This window comes from Podarcis muralis, chromosome 14, assembly GCF_964188315.1.
Source record: "Podarcis muralis chromosome 14, rPodMur119.hap1.1, whole genome shotgun sequence".
Taxonomy (NCBI): Eukaryota; Metazoa; Chordata; class Lepidosauria; order Squamata; family Lacertidae; genus Podarcis; species Podarcis muralis.
This window is the reverse complement of record NC_135668.1, coordinates 6,314,171-6,326,215: the sequence shown is the minus strand read 5'-3', so window position 1 is coordinate 6,326,215 and position 12,045 is coordinate 6,314,171. Positions and strand designations below refer to the sequence as shown.

The following is a 12,045-nucleotide window of genomic DNA, read 5'->3' as shown; positions in this document are numbered from 1 at the left end:
GGAGCAGCTGGGCGGAGGAGGGGCTTCCCGCCTCGCAGCCCGTGCAATAAGGGCACAAGATCCCCCCCGATCCAGCGGCCCGCGGCAGCCTGAGCGCAGGGAGCGGACCTTTCTCTCCCCAGGCTGCGACCCCCCGACGTCTCGCTCGCTGCGCTGCTCCTGCCCGAAGGAGACCGGCAAACTCGGGGGGCTGCAGAGGGACCCCAAGGGGAGCTTCGTGGGGGCTGCCGGGGTCCCCGAGCAGATAAAGGACAAAAGATGCCCCTCCAAGCACCGTTAACCCGTTGTTGCCTTCCTATTTGTCTCTGTATATTTAAAATAATGGCTTGGGGCAATATGTATTTGAAGAGCCTGCCAAACTCCGCTTTCTTTTCTAGTTATCTATTTATGGCTGTCCTCCCAGCTCTGATTTTGATGAATTGCTGCTATAACTGGAGACCTTGTTGGAGCTATGCAAGGTATAACACGCAGCACTTAGGGCTGATAAAGATCTCTCCGCATCAGTGCTGTGTGTGGCCAGCATAAAACTCCCATTGGCATTCTTTCGCAGGGAATACTCTACTCTTTCATTTCCTCTTGTTTAATTCCATAAGAAGAACTGGGCTGCTGGATCAAACCAAAAGTCTGCCCGGTCCTGCATCCTGTTCTCACAGTAGCCCAATGGGAATAAGCTTGAAAGCAGGGCATGTGCTCCCCACATGTCGCTGCCGTGAGATGAAGTCTAGGGCCACATTACTGCAAGAAGTTCTCCAGTTGACCTAAGGAAGCTCCCACTGACCACCTCTTGCCTCTGGCAGGACACAGAGCTGGCATCAACCTCACACACAGATCTGGAAACACTTAGGGAAGAGGACAGGAGTTTTCAGGGACTGAGGATTAAGCATACCCCGTCCCCCGCCACAAATATAACTTGGGGTTCAGAAGTATGCACAGGGCCTAGCTAGAATGCCACCTTCCTTTTGGCCTTTGTATAGGCTGAACCTGCCACCGAAGGGTGCCCCTGAGAGTTGTTCTTTATTGCAGCATTTTGGCCACATCGCTGAATTTCCTAACAAACTCACACTTGTAAGGTGGAAAGCTTGACCAGAGACCTACTGAGGCCCAGAGATACACGCAAATGTGTTTCATGTCCTTGTCTCCCCTTACGTGGATTTTTAGGAATTAGCTGTTTGATTCCCCCCCCCCCCCTTTTATCTTCGATTTCATCAGAAGGATAGATGGCTGAGGCCTTCTGCCTCTGCTCCATTTTATCTCCCGCAGACGTGCAGGAACTCTGACCAGAGGAGGCTCCACCAGGCCTGTCCCCTTATCTTAACCTCCCCCCTCCTCCAAAAGGCTCTTCCTACCTACCAGCTGCTGTCACAGCACAAGAGCGATGACCTCTCAGGAGTGTGAAGATAAACAGATCGGAAGCCTCCAAGGCATCTCCCAAGCCCTCTCCCTGCCTCTCTCTCTCTCACACACTGGACCACAGGTCTAGCTTCCATAACAATATTTCTCCTCACCAGGAGTCTTATATTTCAGAGAGGTCCTGAACCACACACAAAAGCTCCTCTGAAGCGGCTTTTTTGCAAAACGAAAAAACAGTTCATGAAAGTTTGTCCATTTGCTCATCTTGCTAACAAAACTGTTTGTTTACAGCTAGAAACTCTTGGGATTTTTCCTTAGCTCAGATTGGATGCACAAGGGGAGCGGAGGGAGGAATTCGTTTCCCTGGACCCAACAGGCTTTGTAGTAGGATTTTTTCTGCCTGGCACCAAACTGGAGTCAGAAACAAGCCCCTTCTGTTTTCCTTCTGCATGTCTCCAGGAATGTTAGCAAACTTCCAGTAATGCAAAAGTACAAGTGACACCTTTTGCTGGTTGTGTGTCAAGTGGCATGGTCCTTGCTGCACCAAAGCAGGTGCCACAACGACAGGGGCAGCACTTTGTGAGGATTTTGCACAGAACACATTCATCTGCAACACTCTTCCACAAGTAGAAGCAGGCTGGCATAGAAGACAATGGACAGTGGCTTTAATCTTTAAGTGGGTTGTGCAGTGCTTAATTCGTTCTAGAGGTCCGTTCTTAACCTGAAACTGTTCTTAACCTGAAGCACCACTTTAGCTAATGGGGCCTCCTGCTGCTGCCACGCCGCTGCTGCTGCACGATTTCTGTTCTCATCCTGAAGCAAAGTTCTTAATCCAAGGTACTATTTCTGGGTTAGCAGAGTCTCTAACCTGAAGCGTATGTAACCCGAGGTACCACTGTATTATGAATCAGAAACTGGTTAAAGAGAACAAGGATGAACCAAGACAGTTCTTACTATGGAGAGATGGAATCAGTGGGAACCCTGAAGATCTGCAACCGGATTAGTGCTTTTTAATTCCAAGCAGGACTTAGTTGAAAACAATTATAGGTAACAAAGTCTGAGGATGGCACCAAATTATTTAGAGTGGAAAAAAGAAAAGGAATCAGGAGGAGCTCCAAAAACTTCTCTCCACGCTAGATAAACTGGCAGAAAAATAGCAGTGTACACAAGTATAAAATATCACAATGGGGTCCGAGCTGGCAGTGGCTGAGAAGAGAGGAGAGGCAGCAGAGGGATTGCAGAAAAGCGAAGAACATAAGATGAGCCAAAGGCCCACATCGTCCAGCATCCTGTTCTCACAGTGGCCACTCAGCTGCCTGTGGGATTTGAGCACAGCAGCACTCTGCCCTCCTGTGGTTTCCAACAACGGGGATAAGCAAATCCACTGGTACAAGTGCTTGCTCCAAATATAACCCAGAGCCACTATAGCCACTTTTTGATACATTTCCCCACCATTTGGACATTTCACTAAAAACGCCAACTACTTTTAAATGCACAGCTGCCTCCATCGTTGCCTTCCAGGAAAACTCAGTGCAGCCTTCGGCAGCCTAGCGCCTTCCAGATGTTTTGGACTACAACTCCCATCATGCTGCTCAGAGCTGGTGGGAGCTGTAGTCCAAAACTTCTGGAGGGAACCACATTTTGGAGTTATTTAAGATGGTATTCATAAGATTCGGTGGCTCCCCCTTGTGGAACTGAAAAGGTTTCTGCTTACTCCAGTGGGAACAGTTGCCAAGTTGAGTGAATTAATCACATATTCAGGATGAATGTTGGATCCTAATTTTTGTGTTCATGAAGCTTTTCTCCACCCTTTTGTTACTGGGTCCAATTCAAGTCGGACCCCATTAATATCCCTACCAGGAGATAAGGTGATTTGGGGCACCTCAGGCGGCAAATTTCAGAGTCCTATTTGAGTCCTAAACTTGTGTACTCTTGCTCTGGCCCTAAACTCATCTGCAGTGTGATAGCTGGCTTGTTATGCCCTCTGGTGGAGCTTGATGAGTAATCAAAATTGCCTCAATCTCAGTGCTGTTACTCATTGCCTGCAAAGGTACAGGGAAAATCTTTGCCACTGAATATTTGAGGAGGAAGCTATCTATACCAGTAAGACGGATTAGCAAAAATGGCTTGGGATATCTTGTGGATAGCAAGAGCGCTTTTAACCTCACTAACCTTGATGGGGGAAAAGTGAGACCTCCTGGAATAGATGATCAGCAGCTGAATCAAAGGGGAAAAGGGACTGATGTATGTCACTCGGAGCAGAGTTGCACTGCAGAGAAAGATTTCACTTCTTCTATTGAAGAAATGCAAAAGCAGCGGACTCCACAATCCTGGATAACTTACACATTGGCTGATCCCACCCTCAGACATTGGGGTTTTTGATCTGTGATCAGCCTCTGAGCTGCATGTTTAGCACTTCATCTAACTCAGGCTTCCTCAACCTCGGCCCTCCAGATGATTTTGGCCTACAACTCCCATAATCCCTAGCTAGCGGGGACCAGTGGTCAGGGATGATGGGAATTGTAGTCTCAAAACATCTGGAGGGCCGAGGCTGAGGAAGCCTGATCTAACTCCCCATTTGAAAGAAGTCATCTGGACTATGTGGAAGTGGAATATAACCCATTTTACAAACCTCACCCACCATTTCTAAGGGCTGTGGAAGGCTCAGAGGGAAGCTGGACATCTTGTGACTGCCTGGCAGGCTGCAACTCAGAGACTTGCTTGATCCAAGAAATAAGCTTGGTTTTCATAATCATCCAACTACATAATAAGGCAAATCAACTGATGTCTGGGTTTGACACAGCTCCATGTTTGGGAGTAGCTTTTATCTATGCATTAAATAAACAGCTGCATTTTGTCACAGGTCAATGGTTCTCAAATGGTGTGGCAGGAGAGGATGGCAAATGTGGCAGGAAGGTTCAAGGGCAATCAAAGAAACATTTAAACATTTCAGGGTAGCTTCGTAGAGCAGTGTTTCCCAACCTTGGGCCTCCAGCTGTTTTTGGACTACAATTCCCATCATCCCTTGCCACTGGTCTTGCTAGTCAGGGATGATGGGAGTTGTAGTTCAAAAACAGCTGGAGGCCCAAGGTTGGGAAACACTGTTGTAGAGTATAAAAATAAAAGAAAAAATCGGATATGCAACCAGAAATAATGTCCATGCCTCTCTTCAAGATAATTGGTTGTTCTTCTGGTGCTCCATGACATATGTCTGTCTCAAATTAGAGATTACCTGACAAAGGCAAGCTCACGCCTCTCACTGCGTCTGCATACATAAGATATATATGTTTATAATGATATTTAGGGAATGATTTGTGTTCCTATATAGCTACATTGTTTTATACTTTCTGGATATCCCATGATCATATTGTAAAGCATGTTACCGTATTTTTCGCCCTATAGGACGCACCGGCCCATAGGACGCACCTAGATTTGGGGGGGGGGAATAAAGGGGGGGGGAATTATTTTTTTTTCCCCAGGCACGGGGCTGGGGCGGGGGAAGCTCGGGCTTCTCCCGACGCCAGCCCCCAGAACGGGACCCAGAGCCATGCCGAAGCTGCGCCTCCCGCTGTCCCCCGAGTTTGCGGGGCTGGCGACGGGGAGGGGCAGGCTTCTCCCCCCCGCCAGCCTTCTAACCAAGTCGGGACCCAGAGCCTCCCCGCTGTCCCCCGAGCTTGTGGGGCTGGTGGTGGGGCTCTCCTGAAAGCCTGCATTCGCCCCATAGGACGCACACACATTTCCCCTTCATTCTTGGAGGGGATAAAGTGCGTCCTATACGGCGAAAAATACGAAATATAAATCAAGCACTGCTAGTTGCTTCTTCTGGTTTTCTTGTCAATAAAAAAATTCAGTGCGGCATGAGCAACTTTCTATTCTGCAAGTGTGGCCCAGAGAAAAATGTTTGAGAACCACTGTCACAGGTTCACACACACACACACTTATGGAACACACACACACACTCCATAGTTCAGGGTTTTTATTTATTTATTGCATTAATATGCCACCTTCCCTCTCCAAGGAGGCGCTCAAGGTGAGTTACCTGGTTCTCCACCTCCTCACTTGATCCACACAACAAGGAACAGTGAAAGGTAAGAGGATAAATAGCAAGAGCTTTGGGAGCAGATATTTTCTGGAGCTAAGAGGCAAAGGAGGAGAAACTGATGGGAATGGCTGCTTCAGAGAACTAATTATAGACCATTTCAGTAGTACTGAATTGACTTGAAGGAAAACCAGCCAGCTTATCAGAATAGATTTTATTTACCGTTTCAGGTTCTTCAGGCTGTTCATTTGTTAGACTAAAGTACTCTGTTACATTCAAATTTATACAGACAGATTATTCCAAATTTTACACACACAACCCCCCCAAAAAAGTATGTAGATTGAATAGTCATTTTTATTTACTTGTAATACTCTTGAATGCATTAGACCCCGTCCAAAAAGGATTTGAAAGACCCCTTAAGGCCCATTTGTTAGGGCGAGTTGCAGGTCTTCGACAATGTGCATGTGAGATGGCAACTGGCCACAGGGGTGGACCTGCCTTTTCTCCAGGTCTTTGGTGCAGTTCACCAAGTGTTGCGGCAGCCCAGTGACCTCTCCAATGGGTCAGGCATGAGCCCCTTCCAACTGGGTCAGGATTGTGGCACTTGGGGAACTGCTCCAGATACGTGCATAACAAAAGGGTTCAAGAGTCAACCCAAACCAAAGACTGTTTTGTAAACTTCCACTTCTCAAAACATGATTTTAAACCAGCATTGATCAAAATACCAGCCCTGACGCTCATACTAAAATATCCTTATTTCTTATTGAACAAATGTACAAAATGTTTCATGCTGAATTGCACATCATATACTATAACTTTGGTTATACTGTATTTTTATTTGGTTTCTAGACTAAATGTTGACAAAATATAAAAATGCAGTTGGAATAGGTATGGAAGCGGAGTCCTGTAACATCTAAACTAATTTCAGGGCCAAATTCTGCCCTGGGTGGTTATTCTGAGAAGCGTCACTCACGTTTGCACAGATCAGATTGCTGAATTTGGCCCGCAAAACCCTGTAAACATGTCTGCATATTTATTTATTTTTTGTGGTGCAATACTGCAAGAATGAATATGAAAAGGCATTTTCCTATGACTTAACACTGTAGTATTCAAAAACAAAAAAAAGTCTGTCTTGAGTTCAAAAAAGCAAAGCTGAAAATATTATTTGTTAGACAATTTATCAAAATATGATTTACCAAAAATACACTAGCGTATAAATCCAAACAGGTTTTAAAATAATCTCATTTAAGTCCATGCTACTTTTTAATCTCAAAAGTTAAAAAGTTTAGAAATAGAATTGGGAATACTAAAAAAGGAAACAACTGGGCATAATCGACTGGGAAGACGTTTCCTCCTGTGCAATGCCCAGGGAAGCAGCTGCTGCCAGTCTCTCTGCACTGCTTCTTGCTGCTCAGAGCAAGCACAGCTGGACAGAGAAGCTGCCATCCAGCACAAGCCCTACCAGCTCAGCGCCTGCAGCAATGTGCACAAGTGCAGCCAGAGCCAGTTTACTGCGCACAGGTGGAAAGATTTTAAGGTTACCCAAAGATATAGTTAAGGTGCTTTGGAAAGTCTGAAGAAGTGCTTCGCAACCCAAGAGCAGAATCCGTGGGCTGTCCGGCCACCTCTGGAGAGAGAATGCACACACGTGGACCGACGGATGGACGGAAGACAGACAGACACACTCGGCTTTTCACAGCTTACGCTTTCAGTAGTTAAGATTGCCAAGGCGGCAAATTCTTGTAAGAGGTAATGCAAGGCTCATTCATGCCAGCCTCGCCAGTGTTCATGCGCACCCGCTAATCCAACAGGCAAGAGTTTGAAATGCAAAATACAATTAGCTGTAACTGAAATTAACACTTTTTTTTTTAAAAAAAAAAGAGGATACCATAAAGTTGCCATTCAAATGCAGCAACAGAGTCCCTGGAATATTTGTTTTGCTTGTAAACTCTCAAATTGCAGCACAGAAAAGAAGTACAGCATTGTCACCCTCCTCTCCTGGGGCTCAGTCAACGCCATCAAACCCCTGAGCATTTTCAATTGCAAAGTGAAGCTTGTCCCACAAGTCTTCAAAAGATTCATATGGAGGCAAATCTAAACGGTTAAAACTGGGGTGGGGTGGAGATGGATAGAAGAGACACAAGAAAAACAGCTATATTATATGCCAGGATGGACAGAGGAAAAATCTCAACAGAATACTTCATGCTCAGGAATATTTACCAAGTATGAGCTCTCGGCAGTTTGTCAGGGCTGCCCCAGTACTCAATGGTGAACAACTGTGGTCCATTTGAACCTGCAAGGAACATAACACAGCAAGCCTAATGATTTTAGATCCTCACCTGGTCACAGTGTAAGCCTTGGCTACAGGCAGCTCTCATTTATGGAAGTGGAACATGCAAACTATGGGAAAAAGAAACTAATCCAGCTACAGCACAGTAGGGGCCAAGACTGACTTGTGAATTAAGGTGGTCCAGTGGAGAAGACCTTACCTCTGCCCTGTGGCAAACCCATCCTCATCTGCAACACAAGCTCAAAAGCCTACCTTGCAGGAGCGTGGTAAAGGGTTCCTGGCATAATGAACGTGATGAGGCTGCTTAAACGCAAAAGAAGCAGCTCAATGTCATGTGCTGATTCCAGAGTGCCTCTAGACTTGGTGACCCTCCCAAACGGGTTCATGGCACCTTGTGCAGCCATTAACAGAAGTAGTGAATCATGATATTTAAGAAGTTATTTTCCAAGAACATGGAGACAAAGTTGGCCCCACAACTCAGCTCTGAGGGAGTAGGATGGAGGGTTCCTGTTAAGTATTTTTGCTCCTATTTGGGTAATTGCAGCGCAAACAAATCAATACATCTTCCAGTTAGTTATTAAATTAATTCCAGTTATCAGGGATAAACAAGAGCTGGTGGTTTCGTCAGCTGTATCTCCCCAACCCCACACTGAAGAGGTGTGTGTGTGTAGGGGAGGGTAGACAGGAAGGGCACCTGCCAGAGCGGTACCTATTTATCTACCTGCACTTTGATGTGCTTTCAAACTGCTAGGTTGGCAGGAGCAGGGACCGAGCAACAGGAGCTTACCCCATCGTGGGGATTCGAACCGCTGACCTTCTGATCAGCAAGTCCTAGGCTCTGTGGTTTAACCCACAGCGCCACCCGCGTCCCTTGTTTTTAGGGTGTTATTTTACCCCAGTGAGATTTTTAAGGCAATAACTTAAAAGCCCACCTTAGGCCATAAACTCACAAAGAGGCCACCGCCACCTCAGCTTAACACAGAGACACACCCATCTGTGATACGGGGATAATATTGACCATTTGTAATATGAGGTTGTGAAGGATGACTCAGCGTGTGAAGAATTTGTTCTAGAATGCCCGTGGAAATGCCTCGCTATTGTAACTGTTACTTCCCTGCAAGTACATACCGTAAAGGTAAAGGTACCCCTGCCCATACGGGCCAGTCGTGACCAACTCTGGGGTTGCGTGCTCATCTTGCTTAAGAGGCCGGGAGTCAGCGCTGTCTGAAGACACTTCCGGGTCACGTGGCCAGCGTGACAAAGCTGCTCTGGTGAGCCAGCACCAGCGCAGCGCACGGAAACGCCATTACCTTCCCGCTATAAAGCAGTACCTATTTATCTACTTGCACTTGGGGGTGCTTTCGAACTGCTAGGTGGGCAGGAGCTGGGACCGAACGACGGGAGCTCACCCCGCCGCGGGGATTCGAACCGCCGACCATGCGATCGGCAAGTCCTAGGCACTGAGGTTTTACCCACAGCGCCACCCGCATCCCATACATACCGTATAGTTCAGCAAATCCATTCATAGGTACGCGGGATGTGCCTGTCACAAATTGAAGGAGTCGGATTCTTTTTTCAGAGTCCATCAGCAGCACAGCCTAGGAAGAGTTACAAAGAGTTACTGAAATGCTAACCTTATGACCAACCATCACACGTGTTCGTTGTTCAATCTGGTCAATGTGGCTTGTTTATTAAGTGTCTGCTCAGAGAAAATTAGCCTGGTTTCATTCCAGGTGGAGTTTTGTTTGTTTGTTTGTTTTTTGCTTCCACTGCACAGAAGAAGCCTTTGTTGTTAACTTAGGAGGTTGCCAGGATCAGTGATGGGTGGTTAAACAGTGCCACTGTTTTAAGTTGAGTTCCATCCATCTTTAGTACAACCAGGGCAGAAGAGAGCATGTTGAGCTGTTGAGCACCCTGTGTACTCTTCGCTACTTGTAGCAGGACATAGACACTCTCATGCAATTCTGGCCTAACATTTGCTTAAAACGTTCCTGCTAGAAGAATGATATCACCATTTTGGTTACCTTCCAAAACCATTGAATAACTATGTGATTTGCACTGTAGCCGTTTTTGTACTTTGTGTGTTCCCTCCAGTCATTCACATCTACATCTCCCAGGCCACACATCAGTAACTGAAGAGAGAGAGAGAGGAAACATTATCTCAGAAAATATCAACACACAAACTCCCCAAAGGAAACAGGTTTTTGAAAGAAGCAGAAGAAAGCTTACCTCCAACTCATTTTCATCGAAGATTGTGATGAGATCTTGTGGTATTAGTTCGAAAAAACCCTAGAATACAGAAGAGGCATAAGGCAACTGGAATGGCGATGTGTTTGTAGCCATAACCCCACAATCCCACCATTACGGAACTCCCTCAAAGAAGCTTTGCTGCACCTCGGTCCCATTCCATTTTGGAAGACATTTAGGACAGATTCCTATTTTATCTTGACTGAGACAAAAAACAAACAAACGAAACCTCTTTGCAGCAGCAGGACACATTTTCTTGATGGTATGTAGACAGACCGAGCTGCTTCTGACAAAATTCATCCCCATAAAATACGGCTGGAGTTAAGAGGGGGGAGAGAGAATCTAAGTTTTCCACATTCTCTTTTGGGGTTTCATGCTGTGCTCACACAGCTTTATGGCTTTAAAAATAATAATGCAAGCCACTCTAGGTATAGAGCAAGGTAAAAATTCAATTGCACACAGGTAAAAGTTAATAGACTGAAATCAATATTGAAAGAGACTATTGACAACATTAGAACACAAAGAGTATCTGCAAATGACGGTACCTCTTTGAAGGCAGCCATTTGTTTCCTGATCCTGTTCACAAATCTCCACTGTATTACAAGACTGTAAAATGGAAGGAAGTATTGAGTTTTAAACACCAGCATGACAGCTACATTTAAAAGGTTTTTACAGATTCTTCATACCATTAGCTTTAAGATAGAGCAGACTGGAAATTGAACAAAGAGTTTATGGCGAACAGTTGCCACTGGAAAATGCACACACAAGGAGTGGGGTGGTGTCAGTTCTGCAGTCTGTTACTTACTAAATATACTCTTGCTTGTTCTTATTTGTGACCACCACATCTGACCCTCCAGGTTTCAATTCATGTTGATGAGTCTAAAGACAAGAGGACCAAAGCAAACTGAGCACTACATAAGGCGCAAGGCAAAATCTCCTCCTCCTCCTCTCTCCATAAACGCAGACCTCCTATTTGCTGATCACCTGAAGTGAGTGATGGGATACAGCAAGGCTTGCTATTACCAGCTGCAGGGCTTGCTGGCGGAGCTTCAGGAGTTCTCCATTTATTTGTGAGGTTTCTTACAGGCCCTTCACCATAGGGTCCCAGGGCGAGTTACAATGAAACAATGATACAATTCAAAATCAAAATCAAATCAGTGTATTTACACCAGAAGCACAGGCAGGTGGTTGACTGCCCTTTCATGAGCTGCTTATCCACATCTTCAGACCACAATAATTGAAACTGGTCCAGCGCAGATGCGACAGGCAGGGCTCTGGGTACCTCCATGGAAGACTTGCTCTAACCATGGCATCCAATTCTGTCTGAATCTGAGTGTTTTATCCCTAAAGTGTCTCACAAAATTGTCCCAGCAGACTTCTGAGGGTGCCGGAGCAACACTCTCCTGGTCAGATGACAAAAGACCATTTGCTAGTCTGAAAAACTAGACCTGGTACCTACATCTGAGATTAATTTTTTGTGTGGTCACAGGCTTGTGGCAGTGTTTTGCTTGTTGCCATGCATGTATGCTTCACTGCAATTTAAACTTATTTTGTAGATGACCACAAATATTGAGACAACCAGGTAAAAACTCTAATTCAACTCACTTATCAACTTACTGTTTCATTATCAAAAAAGTATAAATCAATATTAGTCAAGGTAAGACTGAAGCAACCATAAGGCATCCTGTACCTTTTGAGTGTTCTAATTTAAGCCCTGCATGGCTACAAACCTGCCCAAAAAGTTCTTCATCAACTGTGAACCGGAGGTCCAGTTCCTTGGGATCGTTTTCAAGAATCCACCTCAGAGAACTGTAGTATTCACTGTCCTAGAGTGAACACGACAGGGATGAGTGATTAAGACCAGCAACATTAACCATCCTTTGGGTGGAAGGTGTTAACAAATGTAAATAATGGGTAAGACTGTGCACTAATTTAATTCACCATAAAAATGTGAGGCAACAACAGCAGCTTGGGGTGAATCTTACATACCACAGATTCCATATCATGAAGAATTATTGGCTTTTGAAGCATCATTTTGTAAAAAGGGCGAATAAAGAAACCTGCAAGAGACAAAGAGGAAGAGCTAGGTCGCAAAGAAATGTTATGGAGCGCAGTGCTA

At 45.5% G+C, this 12,045-nt stretch overlaps 1 protein-coding gene across 7 annotated transcripts in view; it reads right to left on the bottom strand.

Annotated features, from left to right (window-relative positions):
• Positions 1-5,588: 5,588 nt before the first annotated feature.
• Positions 5,589-12,045, bottom strand: part of NEDD4 (NEDD4 E3 ubiquitin protein ligase) — a 45,161-nt gene continuing 38,704 nt past the window's right edge. For all 7 annotated transcript variants that reach the window (XM_028705508.2, XM_077919002.1, XM_028705510.2 and 4 more), the window contains 9 exons: positions 11,916-11,986; positions 11,657-11,752; positions 10,732-10,805; positions 10,472-10,532; positions 9,909-9,968; positions 9,704-9,811; positions 9,181-9,277; positions 7,610-7,682; positions 5,589-7,497 (listed from right to left, as the gene is read on the bottom strand). In XM_028705508.2, coding sequence (XP_028561341.2) covers positions 7,395-7,497; positions 7,610-7,682; positions 9,181-9,277; positions 9,704-9,811; positions 9,909-9,968; positions 10,472-10,532; positions 10,732-10,805; positions 11,657-11,752; positions 11,916-11,986 — 743 coding nt within the window. In that variant the 3' untranslated portion in view covers positions 5,589-7,394. The remainder of the gene's footprint in view (positions 7,498-7,609; positions 7,683-9,180; positions 9,278-9,703; positions 9,812-9,908; positions 9,969-10,471; positions 10,533-10,731; positions 10,806-11,656; positions 11,753-11,915; positions 11,987-12,045) is intronic.